Source organism: Solea senegalensis, linkage group LG18, assembly GCF_019176455.1.
Source record: "Solea senegalensis isolate Sse05_10M linkage group LG18, IFAPA_SoseM_1, whole genome shotgun sequence".
In the NCBI taxonomy this organism is placed as follows: domain Eukaryota; kingdom Metazoa; phylum Chordata; class Actinopteri; order Pleuronectiformes; family Soleidae; genus Solea; species Solea senegalensis.
The window spans coordinates 14,094,947-14,122,939 of NC_058041.1; the positions used below are offsets into that span (position 1 = coordinate 14,094,947).

The window sequence follows — 27,993 nt, forward strand, 5'->3', positions numbered from 1 at the left end:
TATTATTTCACCTCAGTTTGGTCTTTGTGAACAGAAATTATGTCATTATTTAGTTATTATTATTATTATTATTATTTTCTCCAACTCATATACATACAACTGTACTGTGTTTGCAACAGTACATCAGCACATCCGCCATCTTGGTACGGTAACGTCTGCCATGTGAGCCAATACAAGTAGACAGTTTTTTCAAAATAAAATGCACTCGCACAGACATATAGTTGATTTAGATGAAATGATTATTACTTGAAATGAGCCTGGTTATGACAGTCATTCTGCAAATCAAAATTTTAGCAGTAAAATGATGAAGAAAAATCATTATTTTTATTGTATATATTGTTACATTTCGTGGTAAAGACGTAAAAGTCCAGCATTGCCCAATGTATTCAAGTCAAATATCCATATTTGAGTTTGATATGTATCACATGAGGGTGAAGAGCTTGAGATGGTTTGATCTATTGAATAAAATAGATGCTTTAACTGTGTTGGAAGCAACGTGGACGCATTCTCCAGCAATCACCTGTTTGCAGCCGTCTTGCATTACTAACTCTTTGTCGCTGTTGGCTTCATCTGTCTTGAGATATATATATATATATATAATATGTGAACTAATTTGACAATGGTTTGAGTGTGATGGGACATTTTATCTATATTTAAAAGTTATGCCATGCAACTTCATTTATTCATTTTTTAATTTAGAGTCTAAATAAGTACCTTTTGAGGCCTGGGGCTGTAAGTAACTTTGGCCCTATTAATAAAACTTAATTAATGTTTATTTGCAGCCCCAGTGAGAACCTTTCCTCTTTTCTATTTATAGGTTTTATGCAACTCCAGTGCCCTTAATAATAAATCAGGTTATTTATGAAAGAGGGAGGCTTTCAATGACACTAAAAAGACAGGTTGCAGAGAGACGTTTGCCCTTGAGTTGTTTTGATGCAGACGTGTATTAGAGTATTCCCATAACACTTGTGTTTAAATCATCAAAACTGAGTGACAGCGGTGCGGTTATGTGCGTGACCTCACCTTGCAGTGTGACAGGTTATCGCCACAACCACGAAGCAGGGAAAACCACATGTTAAGTGTCAAACTGATCTTCACGTCGGTAGACAACGGCAAAAGAAGACGTGACAACTGCTCAACATTCAAGAGAAAGTTCAGACTTGTCTCCTTTTTTTTTTAATCCCTGGAAACACCTTTATATACAAACATCATCCAGAATCAGTGTGTTTTTTTTAAAAAACAGAATTATACAGAATGACATATCTACAAATGTATATATCATAATCACAGTTTGAATATTCCACCAAACAGAGCAAGAGGGAGTCATTGCACAGGAGGAAGGAAACAGGGGGGGAAAAAAGGGACAAACTTTTCATTTTATGTCACATTTTCTCTCTCTCTCTCTCTCTCTCTCACTCACTCACACACACACACACACACACACACACAGTGAATCTTCATATCCATCGGGTGAGACACAATGTTCTGTTCATTCATGCACACAGCGCAGCAGCGTTGTTTTGTTTCGAGGCTGTGGAAAACGCAGGTGGCACACAAATCAGGAGAAGCATATTAGCATTCCTCAGAGAATTAGGAAGAATAAATGAAGGTAATAATCCCATGCCAGTCTTCTTGCATAGGTTGTGTTTCTTTTTCACCTTTTTGCACCAGAAAGACACAAACACTCCCAACTCTCCTGCCGCACGCTCACTCTTGCTAACATGTGCATACAGAAACCTAAATGTAATGCGATGAAGTTGCATAAGTCTCTTTGTTTTTGTTTTTTTGGAGTGGAAAAGGTTTAAGTTTAAATATCAAGGAGAGCAAAACATGTTTGCCATTGGTAACATGGTAAGAGGTCAGTTTTTGATCAAATAAAAAAAAAAGCATTAATACATCAAACGCAGAGAAGCAGCAGCAGCAGCAGCAGCAGCACCAGGACGGCTCTGAGAACCCCGTGACCTCAATCCCGGAAACTTTCATCTCTCCTTACATAGCCTCGGGGTGAAACGCTGAGGGGATCGGCCTGTAAGCGTTCACGGGCCATAAAAGAAACCATCACGACTAGGGTGAAAAAGAGAAAGGGGCTTATTCTCTGTGACAGCTTCTGCGAGAAAGATCAAATTAAGACCAAGTTAAGTATTGATGAAATGGAGGTGGTGGAAGTGGCTGGATCATACCTTTTTGACCTCCTTTTGCGTTTTTGATAAACTTAACAGACAGGAGCATTGTTACGTACGGCTGCGAGGGGAGTGAGGCTGACAGGTGAATGGTGTTTACGCCTCTGGGAGGAAAAAAACTTCAAAAACCCTAACAGACAGCTGGAGTGTGCACACAAAAACAACGAGGGGTTAAAAAATGCTCACGTGCTTCACACACACACAAACACACAGTTTGGACACTTAAATATTCTAACAGCATACTGCTACACCATCACATTCACAACAGAGCGGAGCCGATAGCTTTCCTGACGCGAGAAAGAACAGAAAGATCAACAGGGATATCTTAACACTTCTTCCCTTTTCCCCCACCAGATCACATCCATCCACTGTAACTAAATAGTCATTCCAATTTACAGAGTCAAGCTTAGCCTCCAGGGGGCGACACTGCTTTTTGCTAAAAAATGAAAAAAAAAAGAGGAAACAATTTCAATGGAAAGGGAAAATGAGCCTGTTGCACACTTGATTTATGACGTCAGTAAAAACCTTTCCTGAGTTAATGTTCTCAATCGCTATTTTCAGGTCTTCAATAGAACATCATGTCACTTCTGTAAATGATGCTCCCATTTGGAGTGGAATAGACAATGAAGCACGAGTGGACACCAGCGTGATTGACAGCTGGTGTCGTGGAGTTTGTCTGGCAACTGGAGGACTACATCCATTTCTTTTAATACAGTCTATGATCAAGTTTGCAGTAGCATCTGCTAACATTTAGATTAGCTGTATAAATGAAGTGTTACGTCGTCATATTTCTGATGTTTTTGACCAACAATTCCACAATGATCCTTCAGCATCTCACAAATTTTAGTGTGAACGATGCTGTAATCTTCTGCACCATTTCTCGACTGTGTTTCCAGCCTTGGGGGAAATCTGGGCCACGATGGAAAACTTGGATATGCACGTGCCATTAGTGGAAAGGTTGCTATCGCAGTATTGGAAACAGCTGCAAAGAAGCATAAACAAGGAAAACTTGTTTAGTCTAAAATAGTGTCGGGCAGTAAATCCTACAAAACACATGTCGATGTGGGCGGAGCTTATCAGAGATGGAGATGTCAGCCTGCGCTAATCTGGTGTGAGCGAGCTGTGAGCCACAAACTCTGCAGCCGCAGCTTTAACGATGTCCACGACAGGAACGTTTCAGTCTAGTGGGGGAAAAGCAAAAAAAGGTTTAAGGCCTTAATCCAAACGTTCTAAATTAAAACTAAGCTCATCATGTAAAAAAAAAAAAATGGCTACAACTGAAAACTGACATTATGCAAATAAGAATTTGAAGCCAACAAAATTGGAAATAAATAAAAAAAAGAGAGAGAGAATGAAAGAAAAACAATCACATTCAAATTGGCCAAAATCAAGACCAGCTCTACATTTGAACCATCGCATGACATTACACGGCATCAAGATTCTTTCATACGGTGCTGCCGGCGGCGTGAAACATGGCAAAGACGCAGCGTGCTTGTGTATGTCGAGCACCTTGCGTTGTAAAGATGAGTTAGAAAAACGCCTCACCAACTTGGTCTTTTTAAGTGCTGTGCAGAGCAGCTGATGAAAAAATGACAGCACACAAGGTCCCTGCGAGCCGGGGTCACCCCCCGCCACCCCCCTCGTTTCTTCTTCACTCCTGTGACTTCTTCACACAAATACATGTGGTTTATTGGCAGACGGACATCAGGAGACAAGCAGAGCGCACATGCTGGCTGACAATCAGTTCAACTTTGATTCACTGTGAAGGAGTGAAAATGTACCAGGAGATACTTTTCTTTTTTTAATATATATGTATATATGTATATATGTATATATATATGTATGTATGTATATATATATATATATATATATATATATATATATATATATATATATATATATATATATATATATATACATATATATATATATATACATATATTTAGGATAAACTCATTTACTGATTATTTCCCAGCGAGATTTTACTTTACATTCACAATGTATGGCATCTTCGGTCAATCATTTTACAAGGCAGTCTGCGTTTCAAGCCTGAATAGTTTCGTGTTGGCAAAGGCTCAGAGGAGATGGATGTTAGCCAGAGGAGGATTTGTTTTTTTCAGAGGAGGAAATGGATGTGGAACAATGCAGATGGAGTAATTAAAGTTCAAGTAAATGTTCCACGGGACGGACAGAGATTGAGGACTTCCATACAGCAAACATGAGCTGCTACTGACACTTATCAATCCTTCATATGTTAAGGTGAATAATAGCTGTGTGTATATATTTAATCTCTCGGATTAGGTTGTCCGTTCAAGAAAGGTTGTGTTGGAGATTCCTCAGGTAGTTGTTTTCTCTTCCTTGCAATGCGATCGTGTCACTTCCTCCTCACGCCGTCATCGGGGTCTCTCTGCTGTTTTATGAGCCTCTCGATCTCGGCCCCGAGTGTCTGTAGATTCTCCTGTTCGACACAAATCAGACTTTTAGACTCAAATCCAACATTTTCAGTGACAAGTTCACGTTCTACAGAGATGCCACTTGAAGGTTTGACTGATATTTATTGTTTTAACACCAAAGGGCCTTCGCACATCAACAGTTACGCATTTACACTTGCAAACAACCAATGATTAAGATGAAGTTAAAATGAGGTATTTAAGACAATCTCGCTTCCATTTCCTTTCTGACAACTGTACACGCTGCTATCAGTTCTTATACCACATGAAAAGTAATGGTTACAAGCTTTGGTGAAACCACTTTTCCATATAAGTTAACATGAAGCCCTAATTAGGCCTTGTCAGTGTCATTTTTACTGTGTTCTTGTTAGTTATTTCTTTTTACTGCCAATCATCTTTCGTCCACGAGAAAAGAAAATACTCCCACACTCAAACTCAACATGTTTTTTTCTTTTTTTTAACGTGGGCCAAATGGAAGACAAGCCTGACACAAAATAAACATAACAGTCCACTGCATGTTTGCAAAACATGAATGTTCATTTAAGCGCCGAAAAGTAAGAACATAAAAACAATGCCTGCACAGAAAAAAGGGACAAATATAGGGAAGATGTAAGAATACATGCAGCCAGTTACATGAATTAATAAATACTTTCGAATTCACTTTATGTTATGTGTATGATAAGTATTTGACATTGATGAGAGTTAAGGTCACACCTGAAACTCGTCGTTAAGCAGAGATTGTATTCTAGTACATAAAATGATGCATTTGCACAGCGACTGTAAATGGACATTAAGACTAATGGATTGCAACTCACTGGTATTACTAAAGCAAAAACACAACACAACCTATGTTGTATACAACTCAAATAGAATAAATAAATGCAGCGTGAAGGGAAGAGAACTCTTATGAGTCATAAGTGTATGCCGTTGATCCAGTATGAACTAATGAAAAGACCAAATTTAGCAACGAGATGGGTGATAATTGTGGAGCATTTAGCAGCTAATGAGACAGATACTTAGCTCAGGGATTGATGTCAAATGTCTATTAGCAGGAGCAGATGAGATCACTCAAAAACAATAAGTGGCTCCTTTGCACTGGCAGAATATTTTATTTCTGGGGCTGTAAAAATCAATCAATCATTAAAGAATTGATGATTTGAGAAAACACTGTTTGAGATATTGCACCTTTTTCTGACATTTCATGGACAAAACAATAACCATGAGAATGAAATGTTGTTAGCTGAAGCCATGCTTGAAACTTAAATCCCAAAATGTCGACATAGAGTACATAGGACATGGTGGGACAAATGGTCCTTTTATGAATGTTTTGACACAACGCAGAGTGTTACATAGAGGCAACGGACATTTTTGAACTAAATATGTAAAAGGTAGAAAGTCCTGGGAAAAACATCAAGAATAAATAAAAACGTGAGCATGATGTGAAGAGAGCTAAATAATGGCGCACTAATTTGTATGGAAACATATCAAGCTATGACTTAAAGCCGTGTCTTACCACTGTTTATGTCTCGAGGTGTCACTGAGCACGGTTTGTTATGGTGATGGCAGCGCCTGCATAATCCAACACTCAGTATGTTTACGTGATATTAGAAAAAAGGAATTGTGTTAGTGTGACTAACGCCAGACTTTCAATATTGAAGTCAGACTAATACACCCAGATAATGCCATTGAGAGTCGAGTAACAGAAGAAGCTGGTACACAGAAGAATAAGACAATAGAGACAAAATCATGGTGAAATTCAGCCCAGTACATTTTTGTGTGAATGCTGTCAGCTTAAAGAATTCTATTTTTTAAGTTAATGATGGAAAAACTGAGAATGGTGCTCGACATAACAAACAACCGCAAGCTAAATTGGAAACGGCACAATACTAACAAGCTGAAAGGGGGCATCGGCCTCTCGCTTAGTGGACACAGACACACTGGCTGAAATAAATTGATTCCCAACTCAAGACTCTGTACTGGGACAACAACAGCAGTCCGACTGAATTTAACTGTGCATGGAAACCTACTCAATGTGTGGCTCATTGGTGAAGCGTGACACTGGCACAACCAATTCATTATCCAGCATGGTCATCAAAGTTTAAAGAAAGAAAAAAAAAAAAATTGCACGCACACACACTGTAAACATGAGCGGAACTTTTCAAGTCTGGTTCCTTTCCACCTTTGACTTTACGGAGCTCCCCTTAATGTTTTGGGGTAAATATTTTTACTACACCACCGTAAACATCCATCCATCATCAACAGTTTTATCCTCACCATCGTTAAAACTCACCGCTGACACCACCCTCTCTCCCTCCTAGCCATGTGCATTTGTTTTCAATGGACCTGGCAAACCTGTAGAGCCAGCTCCATCCATTTGGCGTGGTTTTTTTACAATTTTCGCCATTCAAAAACAAACAGTCTGATTTTTGCTCGCTCATGTGTGGCCCCTCGCTCGGTCAGTCATTCTTTCTTCCTCCGCTTCCTCTTTTCTGCCAGCTCTGCCCTGATGAACATCTAAAATAAGGCTATTGCTGCCTTGATCTACAGTAGTGCTGTGAAGCCATTCGTTTCTCCCGAGACCTTGCAGGACCTCCTGATTCTGAGGAATCTGAGTCGGCGGCCCTGACCATGCAAGGCTGGTTTTCCGGACAGCAAGGGGAGAGGAGACAGCCCCCAGTGTCTCTGTCTCCCCACAACGAGCCATTTAACCATCACAATGACTCTGAAGCTGTTAAAATGGGGTAAAAATCCTGCAAAGTTCCACCTAGATTCATTTGAATGAACCTTGTCACATAATCGGCAACCTTGGCGTATGTGTGAATCCAGTAATTATGGTTGGATGATGTCTGCAGGGGGACAACTTACTTTCAGAGTAATGTTCTTCAGCAGTGTGTCCTCCAGCACAGCCTGCAGCTTCCTGTTGATCTCCAGTGACAGATCCAGAGTCAGGCCGCTGTCTGCTGGGTGGGAGGTGTAAAGCGAAGCCATAATGCCTCCCCGCCGGCTCAGGTGGGCCTTGTTAATGTCGGATGCCTCCGACGACAGGGCCCCCGTCTCCTCTCTTAGCACGTAGCTCTGGATAATTCTGTGGAGAGTGAGGGGGAAACGAGTCAATCCATGTTTTGTTTTTTTTAAAAAAAAGAAGCAGAATTGGAAAGAATGTACGGCATCAACCGTAGAGTGCTGAGCAGAGAAAATTGAGAGGGGGGGGGGATTTATGGACGAGCACACGGAGAGCTACAGGGCAATAAAACCGTTTCCAGCAGCAAAAGCAGCGGACGCTGTTGGAATAGTAATTCATATGGGATGGCTGATTGAACTCATGTAAATGGGATACATCCATTTATAAAGATTATTTCCCTGCCAGAAGGGGGAAGGAAAGGAGGAGAAAACTGGCATTAACACCGACTACCAGGAAAAAATCATCTGAATATTTGACAGTGACCACATTTATTATAACATTTTGTAACATAACAAATAAAATGTACTTTTTTCCTACCACATGTAAAAGTATTTCAGCCCTGTATAAAAATGCTTGCAGATTTGTTTTGAAAAACATGTTAAGTCCACATGAACATATGTTGCCTCTACATTTCCCCACAACTATTAATGCTGAGTAATAATAATAATAATTAAAACATTTTATATCATATTTGTGCTGCAATTCTACATTGAATGGTGTTATTTCGTAGATGTAGTGTGATAACATGTGAGCTTGTTTTCCCATTTCTAACCTGTGACCTGATAACATTACCCATTAAAAATGTTAATTGTATATAGGCTGTATGACTTTGCACTGGGATTCAATTTTAATAATAGTTTTCATCCGATTCGAATCCGTCCCTGCGTGTCGCGTCATTGTTCCCGCCATAATGTGCAAACAAAGACAAAGGGAATGAACACAAAGCTCTCGTAAAAGCAAGGAGAGATAATTAAGTGCATTAGGGTTTGAAACTTGTGAGTGATGGGATTAAATAAAAGTGGAGCGTTGCTTTTGTAAAGTCTTTTTTTTAACAGTCACCCACCGAGTGGCATTGTTTATATATAATTCAGAGTTGTGTTTAAAGAGGATTTCTTTTGTAGCCTAGTAATTGCAGGAATGGATGAGGTGTGAGCAAAGGGACGTTCCTAAATGTTTACGGAGATCCTGCAGCAAGAATTCCACTCAGTAAATGTCTGTATTTCAGACTTTTAATGTGAGGATTCTCAAGGGAGTAACTGGATTACAGACTAATACTGAAATCACTACTGCAACTACTGCTAAAACAAATAAAAGCTAGTGAACCACATACTTCACTTCCTGTGCTATAATGGCCTTGCTTCTTAATGTCTGGCAAATACACAAAATGACAAAAACAGAACTTGCTGGGTTTTTTTTCTTCAACTGCAAGTTTTGGAAGTGCTGAAAACATGCCAGTGACTTTCTGTTAAAGACATTTCAGGACAACAGGAAGTAAACAGAATTGTGATTAGTGTTTAGCATGCGGCAGCATGAGACACTTGGGTATTAAACTTTCTTAAAATACGAAAGCAATTATTGTTTTGATTGGAATGATGATGTTATATTTGATTACCTCTCCAAATAGAGGACGGTATCAGACATCATTATATTAAAATGTATTTTAGGCTCTCTTGTCTTTCACAGAAGTCGACACAATATGTACGCACGGCGTTAACTTGCATGGCACGACAAATGCATTCAAAATGAACAAAGTTCAAGAAGCACTGCAAAGAAGCAACTGTCCCAATCCACACACGCACACACAGACACAAGCACCTGGCTCTGCACATGCATGAAATGAGACTTACCTCTAACTAGACTTGCCAGGGTCCATATTTGGACCCCAGTTCCATCACGACAGTGTTTAGTAAAAACAAAAAAAAGTGACAGAAATTAAAGATGTAGCCACATGGTGTGCTGACTGGCATGCACAGCCCGGCAGAGGGGCGGGGAATTTGTGAGTAATAAGTGCTGGGATTTTTTTTTCTTTTCTCTCGCTGACGGTGCATGAGCAATGAGGGCAGCAAGTCAAGCATGCATGAAGTAATGGAGGCGATGGGTCGAGTTACAGTAGATCTTGTGGATTTGGTGCGTCAGACCAAAATACAAAGCCTAACTCTTAAAACCGGTGCCCAAAACGTGGCAAGAGACTGAGGGAAAACATTTTTGGTTCTTAAATGTTCTCTTTGGTTAATTGTATTTCTAAATCAAATAAGAGTTTCATGCTTTGTTGATATTTGTACAACTGTTGTACATGTATATGATAATAAAAAATCACCGCACTAAAGTTTGGCTAAAATACAGATCAAACGGAAAATCAATTACAGTGCCAACTGATGTCAAAGTGGCACCTTGACTGAACGGATCCACGATAAGATATTTAGACACAATGAGCAGCTGTGGATCGTCAATAGCCTGCGACGGATCATAAATAGCTCTCATTTGCAGTTACCTACACTGGAAAAGAGGTTGCTCTGCAGATAAACACCCATGTACACTCCTCCTGCTTCCTGCTAAGCTCGCATCCTGTTTCATCTCCATAGTCTTCAAGTCGCAACAAAAGCCTATATATAATAAATGATCATAACCACCAGGTGTGGAGGTTTGAAGGACAGCCCTTGATATGATTTATTGACAAAATAACAATGATAATAATAATAATAATAATAATGAAACCCTTTAGTGAATTCTCAATAAAATGAAGGGAATACAAATGTATAGCTGCATGACTACCTAATTACAGTTTGTTTTTTTGTTTTTTTTACTTTTTGTTTGTTATTATGCCGTCATAGTTTTGGGATCAATAAAGTATGTCCATCAATTTACAGTCCAAGAAATCATCTAGTTTCTTAAGTTGGGCATGACCAACAGCACCAAAAACCAGGGTTTCAGCCACTGATGCTATGGAGAGAAGTCCACCAGGGGCATGAAATTATCTTAAACTGACCCAGGACAAATTCAATTTCACTGCAGATTATGTGATTAGTTTTATAAATGGCAACCTGGGAGATTCATGCATTTCAACTGTTGGAAAAGTACATAAGACCTTTTTTTCCAGAACAAGCTGTGTCCAAAGCAGCTCCTTTTGAGAAGTGAATGAGCCAAAAGATGCAGTGTGTTATATAACCTAATGAATTTCTGCTACTATGCTTCTACTGCTATATCTCTGTCCCTTTATTACTCCAAAGCTTCAGGCTTACAGTGTAGCTTAGCTCAACCAGTGTTCACCAGGCTGCCCTGGAAGCAGAAGGGAAAGAAAGGCAGAAAGGACAAATTCAAAACTCCTGTCTGCATTCTAGGTAGTGCAGCACGTCCCCCCGCCCCCACTTAGCTGAGATTTGACAGAGCTAATTTTAGCCCTGCAACCGTGGGATTCGTCCTCAATTTTAACTCTTGAATGTAGGTTGAGGCTAATGGACTCAATCCAAGTGTAAAGCTGGGAAACAAGTGAGAACATGAAAAGACAAGATCCAGAAATGGGGTTTGACACATTGTCGATTGAGTGGTCTTTACTCATCAATGTATTGATTTGGATTTATGAGATTATATTATGTAGAAAAGTTGTCTCCACAGCCTAGTTTATCCTGGCATTGGTAACTGATTCTAACTACAGAAAAGTGGTGTTGTGATTAAAATAGTCCAAAATGTCCTTCACTCTGTCACTGTGGTTTAGGTGACACTATGAATATGGAAGTAGGATCGTTAAGGATCAATACCGCCCCACAGACTAGTGAAGTTTGTCAGGTTTGCAGGTATTAAAATCTAAAGGCGAGAGAGGAAGAGAGATGCAGGGAGCCGTAAACTGTCTGTTTCAGCATAAAGTGCCAATCAAGGTCAAGGACTGCAGTGCAGTGAGCCTAAATATTTGCTAGGATATACAGAAAAATGATTATCAACAAAAAGTACGACATTGCAATGTAATGCGTCCGCAATATACACTTCTTGCAAGTGCTGAAACTATGTTTAACCTCGCAACTAAAAAGGCACTGAAGGCTCTTTACATTCAGTTGTGCATTTTTCCCTCTGACACTTTTACATAAGGCAGGAAATTGCCCTCACTTGTCAGCTACACTGGAGCGACGACTGACGTTATCACATGAAGTGTTGCCATTTCTGTTTAAATGGAGGTTTGTGGGAGCACAAGCACCCACAGAATGTCTGAGACCTTCTAGTGCTTCAACCTACGAAGGAATGAGTGGTAGTTGAACGGATCTTGCATCTGTCCTGGAGCGTTCTTTCATTATTACTGGGCAGCTGTTTAATGGCTGCTTTTTCTTCTGTACCTATTACACAAGTGATGAGATGGTGACAACCGGCATTACTAACACACTACTGCTAAATGAAAACTACATGTGAGGTTTGATGCGTTGTGTCAGATGTGCCACGTTTGTGAGTTTTTCTTTCGCGTTAGCAATGCTGTCAATTTCCGAACGTCATCCGTCCACTAGTCACGTTTGAGTTCAACCTGCTCCTCAAAACCTGAGCTGAAAGTGAAGAGTTCGCTCTCTACTCCCTCTGCTGCGGTCTGTGTCACTCACTTGGTCTTTTTGCGTATCTCTTCCACAAGTTGCTTGATGTGGTCTTCCATGAACTCCATTTTTTCCTGCTTGCGAGCCAAAGCCTTTTGCAGACGGACAATGCGCTCCACCAGCACAGCCTTGTCCACCTGTGGGAAACTGTCCACGACCATCACCGAAGGACCCGACTGGCTCTCTGGCGACCGCTCTTCGATGCCACTGCTCCCACTGGGACGTGCATTCAGAGAGCCTGAGGAACGGAGGGGTTAGAGACACGAGTTAACTTAGCTCAACTTTGTATGAACTTCTTAACGGGGTCATTCACCCCAGTAGAGCAAAAAAAAAATGTATAATGTATCTTATATATACTGTATATGTAACTTAAAACCCATATACCCAACTACTCTTTTGATAATACTACTGCATGTGTTAAATACTAACCAAATCCAGGAGCAGTACCTGAGGAACTAGAGCGACTGCCCATACTGCTGACATCCCGGTCACAGCCTCCATTCTCAGTCTGCTCTAGTCTCTTACGGGCTGTGAAAGAGGAAAAAGCAAATAATTATTATCTGTGGAAAGATATGTCAACACCAACAAATTTGTAATACGAGAAGTATTTTAAGGACAAAAGTGGTGAAAATGTCTTCTTTGTCTGGCCAGTGGTCAAAAACCCAAGTATTTGGGTTGAATTGCATTTAGAAAAATGACACAAACAAGGAAAAGGTTTTATTAAAGAGGCTGTAATGAGGGAAAAAATTAAGCAAATTAATGACTGAACTGGTAAATCCATTATCTGTAGAGTAATTTACCGATTTGTGGACTTGTTCCAAAAACCAGCCTTGGCTGAGCAAAAGACAGATAATACTGACTGGGACTAGGACTTTGAAAATGTTCTGTAGGCGGGCGAAAATTAACTGCATATAAAATTCTTCTGACAAATGATTAGAGTCAGAGGCTCACCAGAAGACACAGTGAAAGTCAAAGCTAAGCATCACTGCTTGACTGAACTCGGTCGACACCCTCTAAGAAGGTGTCCGTCTACCTCAATAAATGTGATGCAGGCTGATTTTCAAGAAGACTGCATATTCAGCAAACCCATCATGCATCAACAAAAAGGCTTAAGATGACTACTGAAGTTATAAAACATGACTGCAGTTTGCAACACTAATGAATAATAATAGGCTCTTGTGAGAAAGAGATTGCTCAGTCCCACGTTCCGACTGGAAGTGTGCATAAAAGATAATCGAGCCAAATTCCATGCTTTAATGTTACCGTGTGTGCCCAGAGAGCAAATAAAGGGAGGTTGCTCACGGTACAAAGTTTAATGCCAGCGTGAGTGATCATTAGCTTTCTCTAAACCACACCTAACTGTACACTCCCATCTCCTGTGATTCTAATCACCTTGCACTATCTGCTCTTGATCTAAATGTGTGACCTGACTTTAAATCCAAGAGTACAAACAGTCTCTTTTAACCAAGCCATTTTTTACATTACAGATAAATGACACCGTAAAGTCAAAGTAGATGCGTTTCTAATTTTAACCTAATTTTCAAAGATTTGGTAAAAAGAGAGCATGCATTAATCCATTTTTGTTCCGTCAACTGCAGTAAAGCAAATACTAGGCGTCGAGTCACTCAGACAAGCAGTAGGTGGTGCATAAGTCAATATCACCACATAACAAGGCGCAACTAGATAAATCTGAATAAATCATTATTTTATTAATATTTGCTTTTTCAACTAAGTGGAGGATTACTGATGTTTCTTATCAGTCCACACATTTCTAACCCTCCAAACTGTTGTTTCTTCCTTTTGCAGCTATTTTTCCAGCACAGCAGAATGTGCTAGCGTGAGGGAAGTTGTAGTCACATGATCTCTGCAACTACTGAAACATGTCAGTCTTTAGATTAGACGTTCAATTACACTCCTACCCAGGAAACTTTCAAAAATTGTCACTCTGCAGAGGTATCATGTTTTCAATTAGTGCTCCAACCAAAGGTTTTAATCCTGTCAGGATATTTGCGCACACACACCTAAAGCCACCTCTTTCTGTGGCTAGATTATTAGTATCATCTTGATTGATTCGGTCACCTTGTTTATTTACATCCACATCTGTGCGCCTTTTTCTTAGGTTTTAATAATGAATGAAATCCATTAAGATGTTGATATAACTGAGGGAGAAGAACGCAAGAAACGAAGGTGGTAGGAGCAGCAGTTGATCCAAGCAACAGAGCAACAGATCAAATATCTTAATGGAGAATGTGACTATCAAACATTTTGCCCAACGACAAAATATACAGTTGTGACATGAGGAAAAAAAAAAAAAGAGTAGAACGACACTTTTTTCTGTCCATTTTTGTTGCTCATCCATGTCACAAATGTTTCAAGTCACAGCCGACCAGACTAATCCCCATCATCACCACAAAGCTGAAATGTCACTTTTAAACTTCAGTAATTGCAGCTTCTCAGTTGCACTGCTTCGAATAGCTATCTGTTGTACTTACTTGTTACCTGCTAGAATACAAAGTGATTTCAGGAAAAAGACTGGACTTTACTGGGTTAGGAAGTTAAACGCAGCTTTACGGAGATGTCAAGAATAGTTTGCTGTGTCAGAGAATCACTTTGTGTAGCATCATTTTAAGCCGCTTATGGGGTGGGGCATCACTCACCTGCCCAAAACCAAATATTTGTGTTTTTCTTTCTCTCCACACCTATCAAGCAAACCCTATTTTATTATCTCACCCAGCCCTGAGAGGGTTGGGACAGGTGAGATTAAGAATCACTGGTCTAAGCGACATGACAGAAGTAGCCATATCTGGATGTTTCCTGACCTTGTGTTAGTTGTTTTGTCAGATCCTTTATGTTGGCAGCTTGTTTCCTTTTCTGAGTCACCAGTTCGTCCCTCAGTTCCTCCACTCTGGTTTTCAGCTGGGTCACCTCTGTCTGCAGAGAAGTCCGCTCCTGCTGCAGGCCCTGCACCTCCTGCTGCCTCAGCACCTCCTCCTGCTTCAGCTGCCGTGACTGGACAAGAAAAAATGGCACAAAGGATGCGTTAACTACCGTGACGGAGTAGAATGATATTATGAAAGTGGATGTTTGTTCAAAAAACACAGAGATCAATGTGATAAAAAACATATTTTTTTCCCCACATTTAACGAATACTATTTTTTAGATTTTAGCTTGAATGTCAAGCCAGAAAATATCAAATTGACAATGGATTCCAAAATAGACACATTTCAACATCTGTATTCATCACTAGTCATACGTCATTTCTACACTTTCATCACTCCATGTAAACACAGTTGCCCAACCTTGTCATCTAGAAGCCTGTTGGTCTCCTCCAGCTTTGCTTGGAGCTCGGTAAAGCTGCTGCTGAGCTGATCCAGCTGAGACTGAAGTGCGTTGCTCTCCGACTGGAGCTGGGCGTTTTTGCTGCTCAGCTTCTCAGTGAAGCCCAGCAGCTCAGCCTCGCGCTCCCTGCTGCCTTGTATGTCGCGCTGGAGGTCGGTCATCTGGTTGGAAAAGCTGTCCGCTTCCTCACGGAGCGACGCAATCTCCTGTTTGTCTCTGTGTGACCAAAAGAGTGATCGGATATTAATAAAAGCAGCAACTCCCATTAAAAAGGACAATGATTATAAACTTCCTTGAGCGAGTGCACACACAAGGGTTCAAGTATTGAAGGGAGAAGGAACAAATTAAAAAACATTATAGATTTGATTTGACATCATCTTTTCAATGATGTGCAATGATGATCAAATTAGCAAATTATCTACAAAGAATAAAGCACGAAATATGACAGTCAGACACTGTGGCACCAAACCATTTCTTCCTGCCAAGAACTAAAAAAAATGTTGCATGTGGTGAAGGAAAACTCTGCTGGTTGAAATGACAGCCAAAAGGAAGAAGCATTTGCAATAATCACTGTGAGCTGGTGCCACCTACTTATGGCACTCTGGCACACACACAAAACAGCATTTTAAATAGTGGAAAATAAAGTTTCTCTATCAAGTCACATGCTCACGGCCAACAGAGCCATAAATCCACAGAGGAGCCTGACTCCCTTCTCACCCTATGTGCTATATCCATCCCTGGCCTATATTTAAAAAGGAAACTGATTTACATCCCGCACAGTTCTACCAAACGTAGTTATGTCTGACCACAACACACAGGCTATTGAAACTTCCACGACGGATCTTAACCTTTTTCTTCACAATAACTCAAAATGAACCATAATGGTTGATTATGTAAATAGTTATCAGCGGTTACAGTTAACAAGAGTTTATCAAATTCAGATGAATTTATTAAATGCATTAGTGTTGGTGATAACTTGTTCGGTGTATGATATTGTGTGTATCTGTGCATGTGTGTGTGTGTGTGTCTGTTCATGTGGCTTGTAGTTGAAATAGTTTAGTTTGTCTTAAGCATAAATACAGGCTAACAACCACCTAGTCAGAGTGGTTATCAGGTCAGAGAATGCTTCATCTTACTCTAACTACGTCTGGCTGCGTTTAAAAAAAATACTGGACGCCTGTCAGATTTGGGTTGGGTTTGGTCTAAATTCTCTCTGGCTCAGTTGGGTTTGGACAGAAAAATTAGACCAAGTGTCTATGTGTGAGCTTCCACATGATCAATGTGTGTGTGTGTGTGTGTGTGTGTGTGTGTGTACCGTTCATGCTGCTCCTCGAGCGCGGTGACCTCATCCAGCTTATCTCTCTGGCGGCCGATCTCAGCTTTCTGCCGGTTGATGATCTCCCTGTACTTGCTCAGCTCGTCCTCCCAGCGTGGACGCTCGTCCTCTAAACACTTTAACTACACAACAAGAGCCACTCGTTGAGCTGGAGAGGAACTGATATTATAAGCACACAAAAATGGCACTTGTGTGTAAGACTAACCTTGGTGCGTAACGTACAGAGCTCATCCATGCCCTCTTTGTAACTCCTCTTCAGGTCGTCCAGCTCCCTGGCTTTTACTCGGTGCACCTGCAGAATGCAGTAGGTTCTACATTAGACATATAATGCCCGTTATAATGCATTTTAATTCTGCTGCTTCTGTCTCCAAATCCACTTAAGGTTAGCCTCTACACATGACATGTGTGATTACATGGATTTAGTTCACATTAATAATTCAGTTCAGTGGTTTTTACGCATCAACTCAAACCTCAGTCACACTTAATGGAACACATATATCGGTGGGGGAAATAAAAAAAGGAAAATGTGACAGCAGCATCACTTCACTGCAGGTACATTTCCTGGCAAACCAACTGATGAATTCATTAGTGTTATTTTGCTTATGCACTCATTAAGCATGTGAAAGCCAAGCTTAATAATGTTTCATGTCATGCTTTTAAATAAAGCCATTAATGGCACTAGAGCAAGTCAACTTTTCCATGAAGCCATTAGTAGCCTGCGGTATCCAAGACAACGCGCCAGTAAAGCAGATGCCAGCAAATTTACTATCCATTTACACACTTCATAGTGTTTTGATGTAAACGCCCAACACAGTAATGGAAACTCAGCTGATTTATAAGTGTTATCTATTACTGAGCTGCATCATCACTTGAGCATAAACAAAGACTTGGACCAGTTTCATCACCATCCATCAGCAGGGCAGAGGTATGTGCCAAAACAAGGTCCACTATTAAAATACCTTGTGATGTGTGAGTGATGTGCCAGAAACATACAATGTGTCATCACTAGAAACACACGCCTGATACCACAAGTTTAATGTTTTCAGCCAAAAACATATGAATTTGTAGGATTTTGGAAGGCTGAGCAATAGGATGATAGGATGATTTCTTCTAGCTTCATTTTGATCATTTCTAGGCCACTCACTATATTTTCCAAAGGGAGGCAAAGAAAAAACAAGCCATTGTTATTGGACCGCCTGCGTGTATGCATGCGTGTCTGCAGAGTTAAGACAATTTAACCTTCTAATTGATGAAAACAGCTAGAAAACATTATTATGAGAAGGGCTGGCATCTCGGCCATCAATAAGAGGCTGAATAATTCTTTAGTAGAACAGAATGAAGATTTTTTTTATTCTTATTATTATAGATGTACTATTGAAATAATAGCAGACCTACAACGCGGTTTAGTTTTTTGTGTTTCCAGGGTGTCATCACATTGATGCTAATAGAAATGCAATTCACTTAAGAGATATGCCCGGGGACACAAAGCAAGAACATAAACTACTGATGTTTATGTTATTGTCACTCAGCTTTTCACTGTGGACATGATGGAAAAATGGGTCAACCGGGGCTTTCATGAGAAAGTGGGTGGTTGAATTCATGGGTTTACATGTGTGAGAAAGAGTGTGTGTCTGTGTGCACAGCGGTTGTCACCTCTAATTGGTCTGTTTGTTCCTGCTTGTGTTTCTCCAGCTCTCCTTTGGTCTCTCTCAGTTTAGCATCCAGTGCATTGGACTTGAGCTCTTCTGATTCCTGGAAGGAGAGAACAGTGATCGGTGAGAAATAAAATAAAAGGAAAGAAAAGATGTTAAGCGCAGTGGGATTAGGATGAAGCATCGATGAGGCTCCAAGCCTTAGTTTCAACGACAAAAAACATCTGGGTGTCATTTTTGATTCAGTTTAGTGCAACCACGTTTCAGTTTTATGAGCTTTGTTGAAAAGTATGACTTTCCAGTTTCCATAAAATGGAATATGGAAAATACGCTAATAAACATTGTTGTTATGTCTGTACCCTTTTCTGTTTCTCTCGTACATTTTTGCTGGCGGGCAGACATGGCTGAGATGAGATGGCAGAGTGAACAGCATTAACCACCAAGAAGTACTCACATTATGTACTTTTACAAGGAGGTTTTTTTTTTGGTAAAGTAAATGTACACTTAAACAGTGTTCATCTGAATGTAATGATGTAATGTAACAAGTTATTTATTTTGCAATGTAATGAGTTACATTTAAAGAACACGTTAACCAAACACACAAGGCTGATAAGAGGATGCAACTGTGTGTGTATGCTCTGCACACAGCTCAAACTCATCTCACAACCACAGACAGAAAACTCCAGCAGCTCTTTACTACCATCACAAGGCACAAATAAAAACTGTGACTCCCCTGAAACAAAATCAGTCCTGTTCACCTGTTCATATTCTCTCACACGGTCATGCTTGCCTGATTACAGCTCCAAATTAAGATTTTGATGAGCTCACAAATGCATCCACAGTACAATATTTTTACCATCTACACAAACATAGACTTGCAGCTTGATTTTGGGACAATTGTTGTTTATTCGCTTACATCCATGCTTGTGAGGAACGGTCTAAGCCACAGACACCACTGACCTGGTATGTTCGGATTATGTCCTGGCAGTTCTTGCGGATCTGCTCGGTCTCTTCTTTGGCCTGGGCCAATTTGGATGTGGTCTCTCTCAGTTTATCTTTAGTCTCCTGCACAAAGATTGGACACAAGCATGCATTTGTTTAGAGTCTGTGAAAGAAAAATTAAACATGCACGTACACATCGTGTGATTTACACACGACCGATACACATAAATAATCAGAAAAAGAAACACTAGTGGCTCAGCTCCTGTAGCCTCCAGCGACTTCTTTGGTTTCCTTCTCCTCCGTTTATAGTTGTGTAACTTGCTTTGGGGCAGTTAAAAATAAAACCATTATGCAGTAATAGGTTTTTTTTTTTTCAAAAATAGCTAAAGTGGTAATGATGACTTCCTCGCGAGGTCATTACTGTACAATTTTCACCTCATTTCATTTCGCTCCTGATTCAAAACACCTATCTAATTGTGTTTTTTTTAATTATGGTGTGGTTGTAGATCAAAATGACTGAAGGGGATGTCATTTGTACCCTAGAAACAGTTTGCAGACGCACTGGTAAACACATGTGGTAAATGACGACAATCGACATTAGCCAGAAAATTGAATGTGAAATACATATGCTGTACACTAAAGTGGAGCTGCAAAAACTGTATGTTGCTATGCAAATGTGGAAATATACGACACACTGTGTATTCAGTGTTATCATTTATTAAAATTTGAATGCATCACATCCGGGCTTAACTGCATCAAAAGTAAATATAGTCCTTTCTTCATTGGGTTCCTGACAAGTTTACAACCACTTTTTCCTATGAGGTTTCCTATGTGTCTCAGCATGATTTGTAATCAACAGACACATTACCTTATGTGCATCCGCCTCACTCTTGAGTTTATTCTGGGCCCATTTGACCTTTATCAGGTACGAGTTGATCTCCTCCTTCAACTTTTCCCCCTCGCGAGTCAACCTGATAACCTCGCTTTCCTGAAAAGACACAAAGATGAGTGAAGCAGGCAAACACCCCAGAAAAGCACATTGATTTTTGACTGAGCTGAGAAACTGATTCAATCTAATTAGTTCACAAAATGTTCATTAAGCCTCATCAGCCCTATCAGTGGTGTTTAGATGCTGCACACAAGAAGCGATTTGTTTTATGTCGAAGGCAACAGTAACATTCAGCTAGTAAAGTGAGGTGACTGCAAACACACTGCAGTAAAGAGGAGTTTCAGAAGTGAATTATACGGCTTAAACACCCGAATGTTTAACAGTTTAATGAAACTAATGCTTCTGGGCCCGCCCCCGCCTTGTGCTGCTGTATACACACAAACACTCCCTGATAATAATGATTAACAGAGCCTGTTTTCAGATGGATACAAATAATTCCACGTTGTTTCTGTTCTCAGAGACTAAACGGAGGGAGAATAATAACATCACCAACAACAAAAGACACCATCTTGATGTTTCCCCCCCTTTATATTGTTTAGTATTCACACAATGCACACATACTGTATCTAATCTACAGATAAGACCGAAACCAGTGGGATAAACACAGGTAATATGTGCATGCTGCAAACACAGTTTACCGTGTCTTTTAAAAACTTATATAAAGTACAAACATTATAAACAAAGTACAAACTAATGAGGGAAAGCACTGTAAGTTTATGATTCTGGTAGCAAATTACAATTTAATGCCAAGAGCACACTGTAAGTTTAGTGTAAGTTTTTATTTTGTCAGACATTAACTTTCCAGCTCAGTGAAGATAAAACCTGGGTAAGCAGACTTGTTATTGAGTCTTTATTATGTCATTATGTCATTAGAGGCTTTAAAAACAACTCTGTGGCAGTATTCACCTTGGAATCAAAGAGCTGCTGCAGTCTGCCTTTCTCCTGAGCCAGCTGGTTTCCACGGATTGCCTGACGGTCCACCTCCTTGGTGGCTTCCCTCAGTCTTTTCTCCAAACTCTCCTTATCTCGTCTCAGGTCGAGCGCTTCTTTCTCCCCCCGCACATATTTCATCACCATGGTCTCCTTCTCTTGGCGTGCCTCGTCACATTTCTTGTTCGCCTAAGAGGGATGTTTATATCGTTAAAATAGGTGTAGAACATTTCCCATGCTTAAGACATTTATACTTTGGACCTAAATAGGGGATTGAGGAAAAAGAGTGATTTTCCTACAGGAATCCTTAAAAGGAGATGGCTCCATTTAGCCTGCTGAGACTTCAACCTGGACTGGTACTAGGGATGAAGCTTGAGTAAATGTCAATTAAAAGGATGTATAAAATAAATATTAAATACATGCAACAGGAAACTACTAGAAAAATAAAGTCCAGTGACTAAGCAACATTAATCAGTGCAGACAGTTCACCCTCAGTGACTGTCTGGTCTTTATTTTCATTGCCCTCCCTACAAGTCTCACACCTGAGTGTTCATTCCTCATCCCATCGAGATGCTCAGGTGCCCTAATTTCTCACTTTGTCCAGATAAAGGTTGTATGCACACCCTGCCCAGTAGATCGCTCCTACATGGAGGCAAAAAAAACTGTTCTAACCGTTACACAGATCCCGTGTGTGCATGTGTCTTATAACAATACAGCAGGAGATAAAAGAAATGCAATACAGGGCTGGTAGCACAGAGTTTCTATAAAAATGACATGAACAAAATGTTTGAAACCACTCGGGGAACAGCTGATTAGGACTGGGTCACTGTCTTAATACAAGGAAGGTCTGATAAATGGGATGATCTCCAGAGGGGACAACTGAGTGCAAAATCTACCTCATAATGTTCACTGAGCAGTGAAATTAAAAATAGTGAAGTGTGGCAAAAGTGTCAAGAGGAAAAAGTATTGTACATGGTGATGGTTTCAGCCAGGTGTGTCAACTATTGGATGAAAAATGTGGTCTCTGGCAATATTCGCCCGACAACTTATTAAAAATGCAATGACATGAGTTTGATGTGCAAACACTGTAACTGTTCAGCTGTTAGCTTTGTGTAAACATTTTCAAACGAACCTCTGAATAAGATGGTATTCTATGACAGCGAGGAGTGTGATTTATTTTAGCTATTTCAGCGTTAGAAAAATATGAACGAGACAGGCGGTTTCTCATTGGTAATAATGTTTTTTATGCAGAGACATTTACTCCAGTTATAGTTTGTAATCCTACTGATACCATAGATGGAGATACTCTGCAGTTTGTCAGGGACAAACAAAAACATTTAGCACACCACAGTACACAGAAACATACCTTATTCTTGTCTCAATGACAATTGACTTTCTGGTTTACAGAGTGCACACTACTCATACATTTATTGATGTTGTATGTGTTGTGGATGACGGGGAGTGTGCAGAGTGCTGCATTGTGGTTTGAAAATGTCTTCAAGCTGCTGGCTCAGTGTGGTCCTCACACCACAGAAACTGTGTGCCTGAGCTCAGATACAGTAAATAAATCATTAACACAAATAGTGAGTATTCATCATACTATCAACCTTAAATCCCTAAATATTCCTACATAGGTAGTATATTCTTAAATTTTTATATCATTGTCCACAGCAAATGCAAGAAGAAAAAAAAACACCTTGAACCTTTTATGTTGTTTTTCATCTTCTTTCAATGAGTGATATTTTCTTTTTCCCAGTTATACCTGTTCGATTCGGTGGGCCATCTCCTTCTGCATCTGCTTGAGAGTAGCCTTTGTAACCTGGTCCTGATGGGTAAGCTTATCCCGCGACTCATTCACTTCCTTTAGTAGCTCCTCCACCCTGCCCTCCAACTGCAGGAACAAAAAGCATCAGCAGATAAAGCAACTTGTTGGGCCACATGCAAGCTTGGAACACACCCGGGCTAACCTGCTCTATTAGGAGGATATATGACCAAACATGCTGGAGGCAAAACTACTGAACACAGCACATGAAGATGAAGCAGTTCATTCCGTGACTCAGAATTAGACATCTATTAACTGTAAAAGAAAGACATTTCGACCGTGCCTGCTCCTTGTTTCTTGTATGCTGTGAGTTGCAGGACCTTAAGTGGTATTGGGGGTATTGTTGGGTCACTGATTGGTATTGTTGCATGAACACCAAATGAACACAAAGAATAATAACGTAAAAAAAAATGTTGCACACTACTGAATATTTTAAAGCTGTAATTTGCAACATCTGTTGTTTTTTTTAAAAAAAACCTGTATTTATTAAATGTCTTTTTTTCATCTTGTGATTTTGTGTTTGGTTAGGGAATTTGATCTGCCTATGATCTTTGCCACCCATTCATCCGTATGTGAAGGTCTGCCTTTGATTTTTGATACCCATTCATTTGTATGAATAGGTAGCATTTTTCTTCACCATGCTTACTCAAAATGCTCAGACAATTCCAGTTCCTTCGCAGTGACATTGCACATTTTGATGTAATGATTAAAGCGCACTAAACTGTGGGACAATTTTGGCTGCAAAATTTGAAACATGATGGATTCCAATATGTATTTGTATAAATACATGACAGAAACATGATCACTGTTGATCTGACAGTTTCATGCTACAAGAACTTTAATAAAAACATGGGAAAAAGAAGATGGATCAAAGCATACATTTGAGCGTATGTAATAGAAATCCCTCCTCGCTGCCTTTGCTTAAACAATGCTCATACAAATGCTGTTACCAAGAAGGCAAGAGTCATTTATTGTCTCCTCTATGGCAACAGCGTTGCGAGAACAGACCCTATGAATAGAGAAGCACTTGAAGTGGAATGCCAGATGGATAGCGTGCTTATTAAATCAGAGTGCAATGAAAACACAAAACAAGGATGTCACCTAAATAAGTGCAGTTGACAGTGATTTTTGGAGTGATAACATGGTGGTACACATATAAAACAAAGGGTAGGGCACAAACAGAATTTGGAAATTAATTCCAACTGCTGAATACTAGCAATCAACCTTATTTACGAGCTATACTTTAGACTCTACTGAACGGTGACCAGTGCTAACTCATCATCCGTCCTCTGGTTTGTCCTCTTACAGCAAGTGTTGGCTAATCGCCAGGATTTTTTTTTACATGTAACTTTGAAGAAATAAATAAAAGAAACTATGATTTGTTGAGTGTTTTACAATATGTTTTTTTTCTTAATAATCACATTTTTAGCTCATTAAATCATTTTAAATGTGCAATTTGGAATCCTGGGGGAGGACACTGTACATAAGTGAATTCTTTTAGAATGCCAGTACATACATGGGCCAAAAACATTGCTGATCTAAATACATAATATTAAAAGTTTATCAGCTCGTATCACGTTGTATTGGTGACCTAAAACCGCTTTGATTTCTCTCCAGTCATTATAATCCATAGCAATAAACTGTACACTGAACTGTATATTTATCCAAACTCACAGGCACAATGCAAATCAGTGTCTGGTACAGACAGGAAGTGAGACAAACCATCACAATGGAGCACCTTCCTTGATGATGAAACATTGGGTCAAGAGGATTTCCATTGTTTGAAAACATCTTTGAACAATAGAGACATGCTGCTGTAATCCTGTACATAGCTAATTATTTTAGAATGTGTTTTTCTTTTGTCAAATGACAGACAAAGCCAGTGCCACGTGATGTGACCATGTTAAACATGAGAGAAACAGAGAATGAAATTAACCTTTTTAATGGTGGTGATGAGCTGTTTTTCTGCCTCTGTCCTCTTTTTCAGCTCGTCCCTCATGGTGTCCTTCTCTGAACAGATACCCAGGATCAGCTCCTGATGTCTTTTATTCTCCTCAAGTAACCTAGACACACAAATATGTGCCACACAATATTAGCACACAACACTGATTCAGGTCAAATCCACACAAAGCACTGAAGAATTTAGACTGATGTCATTCAGGGCAGGAGACAGATAATGACAGGGAAATGAGGGAAGGCCAGTTTCATTACAGATATATGTACACGTTTAAACAAATTTAAATAACAATTATATAAGTTATCAGTGCTCAGTTCTATAAAAGTGTGGTTGAACTAAAAAAACAAACAAAAAAAAACAACAATTAGCAAGTAGGTTAATCCCTTCCTAACCTGCCCCAACTCAAAGGAGGATAAGTGAACAGCACTTTACCTCTGAATAGCTTTCTCCTGTTGTGCATACTTGTACTGCACACATTTCTCCAAGACCACCATGCAGCCCTCCTGGTCTGTAGGGAGTCCGTTGACAGGTGACCTCCCTTTCCTCTCGCCTCCACTTTCACCCTCAGGCATTTGACAGTCCAAAAGCTCAGACTCAAGCTCATCCAACAGTGACTCCTGTGACAGCGAGCGCTGGATCTGGGAAATGAGCTTGCGGCTGCAGTCAGTATCATACGGGCTGGATGTAGAATGCGGGGGGGCTGAGGTTTTGGCACTGGTTTGTGGACTGGAAGCAAGTGAGGAGCTGACAGTGTCAGAATTGGGGGTTGACGGGCCATTAGAGATCCCAGACGTGGTTGTGGAGTCAGTAGGGGAGCTTTTGGAAGTGGATGATGGACTTTCAGCTGAATCATCATCAGCAGCAGCAGCAGGCAGTGGCTCATTAGAACAATTAGTAAATGAGACTGGTGGCTTCTCATTGCAGTTCGAAGCTGTGGCATGAGCATCCTTCATTTCATCAAAAGTCAACAAAGTTTCTATTGTATCTTCAAGAACAGAAGGAGAGTTTTCTGCCACATCATCTAAAGACGTTTCGAGGGCTAGCACAGCTCTGTCAGCCTCACCTGACAACAAAGATGTCCGGCCTTCCACAGAAACTGTATTGTTTTTAGAGCCAGTATCACCACACATCTCACTCTCCTCCACCTGGTCCTGGCTGCATATTTGAGCTTCCGGCTCTACCTTTGTGTGGATCTGAACATCTGTTGTACACTTGATTAACTCCCTTTCAGGCTGTTCTCCATCCTTTGGCAGGCTGCATCTTTCTGCTTCCTCTGCAGTATTGTGATTTATTTGTTCTTCATTTTCCATGTTGGCTTCGCTGTTGTTGAGCTGATTCACAATAGGAGATCCCTCAGACAAAGATTCAGCCTCCAACCCGTCCATCGTGTGGGCATCCGAAGCAGGACCAGGCTGGTCCATGGTCCTTCCCGAGGTTAAATCTGTGTCAATGACAGAAGCGGACACAGGGGAGAGAGGGAGACTGAGTGGGAGCAAAGACTGCTGGGTTTTTCAGACATTACCCTGTCACAATAGTTTTCCTATCACAGCCCTAAACCTTATGGATGTCACCAATACAGCAACTCTTTGCTCTGTGCATATATTGTGTTGTCTTGGTTGTGGTTATACATTCAACCTCCTGTCGAGTCAGGAAAGATCCTGACAAACCTGACCATAAACTACATATTTCCATCAGTTTGTTCATTGGTGAAGAGTATCTGACACATATCTCTAAGGCATGCTGAACACAAACAGAGTGAGGTGTGGTCAAGTCACCACCTGTGACGTAAAATTACGTGTGAAGGTGTGTGGTGCTGTATGTCATTCTGAACTATGACAGGTATTCAAGATTATCACACAGTCTTGTCTTCAGAATATATTACTATAATATTCACAAAAACTACCAAAAACTTATTTAGGACAGGGGCAGTTTTTAAGTATATTACCAACTTTACAGGCAATGTGAACATGACTGTTCATATGATGATGTTTGCTGAGATAACGAAGTGTAGCTGGAAGCCATGGAAACGTTAATATAAACATGCAGTATTACATTGACAGAAAGTATGTCTATTACACCATAATTCCTGTTCCAAAATCCCTGCAGGAACATTTTTCCTGTTACTTTATCTCTATCCTCCACTAAAGCTACATAGAAGAATCTTAATTTTAAGCCTAAAGCGACACCTGGGAGCCTCGTTGTTACAATGGTTTTACTGTGATAATGAGACACTGCTACATACAGCGACAATATCACGCTTTTCCTTGTTGAGCAATGAGAGCACAAGCAAGGCATGCAAATAGCCGTATTGTTGTGACAGGTGTCATTCCATGACACTGTCAAACCAAGTTCACGTAATACCAACAGAAATGTAACAGCATTACTATGTCATAGCTTTACGCTGCCCATGTAATGTATTAACGACTGGCATTTCTCTTCAGCGCTGCTTTAGTAACACCGGTTCGTTTGGAGTTAATGTTTAATGCTAACACCGACTTTAGCTCGCAAACTGTATAGTAGCCACGGCAATGGATTAAGCAAAAATGGAAAACACAGCACAGGGGAAGACTGACATACAGCAAACTGGAAACGATTCGATCGGGAGTCAAGGTAGATCGACAGCAGCCTGACATATTGTATGGAGACTGCCTTCTTTCGCTTGTTGCAAGCTAATGCTGCTAACTGAAGTGCAGTCAGCTCAGGCTTCAGCTAGCGCTGCTAATGCTAAGTTATATCACAACTGACAGACACGGATCAGTACAAAATCACTGTATTTTCACCCACCGAATGCGAATAATCCATGAAGTCGTTCGGTGCGGAGATAAACGATGTAAAGGCGAACTTCGGGGTCGCTGTCAAACCAGCTGATAGCCCCAACAAGTCACTTTGATATGACACATCAACAA

The 27,993-nt window shown here is 40.3% G+C and overlaps 1 protein-coding gene across 3 annotated transcripts; it reads right to left on the bottom strand.

Annotated features, from left to right (window-relative positions):
• Positions 1–4,255: 4,255 nt before the first annotated feature.
• Positions 4,256–27,990, bottom strand: ccdc186 (coiled-coil domain-containing protein 186). 3 transcript variants are annotated; one of them, XM_044013446.1, is made up of 16 exons: positions 27,872–27,990; positions 25,520–26,528; positions 25,067–25,193; positions 23,071–23,199; positions 21,285–21,497; positions 20,298–20,417; positions 19,448–19,552; positions 18,489–18,587; positions 17,041–17,127; positions 16,815–16,957; positions 15,460–15,715; positions 14,980–15,169; positions 12,608–12,688; positions 12,170–12,398; positions 7,496–7,715; positions 4,256–4,638 (listed from the first exon to the last, which is right to left on the bottom strand). In XM_044013446.1, exons 2-16 carry the CDS (start codon positions 26,506–26,508, stop codon positions 4,555–4,557), a joined length of 3,072 nt encoding a protein of 1,023 aa, XP_043869381.1. In that variant the 5' UTR covers positions 26,509–26,528; positions 27,872–27,990; the 3' UTR covers positions 4,256–4,554. The 3 variants fall into 3 exon arrangements, with proteins under 3 accessions (XP_043869381.1, XP_043869380.1, XP_043869382.1); XM_044013445.1 differs by having other exon boundaries at positions 12,590–12,688; XM_044013447.1 differs by lacking the exons at positions 4,256–4,638; positions 7,496–7,715 and adding an exon at positions 9,619–10,868 and having other exon boundaries at positions 12,590–12,688.
• Between the last annotated feature and the right edge of the window lie 3 nt (positions 27,991–27,993).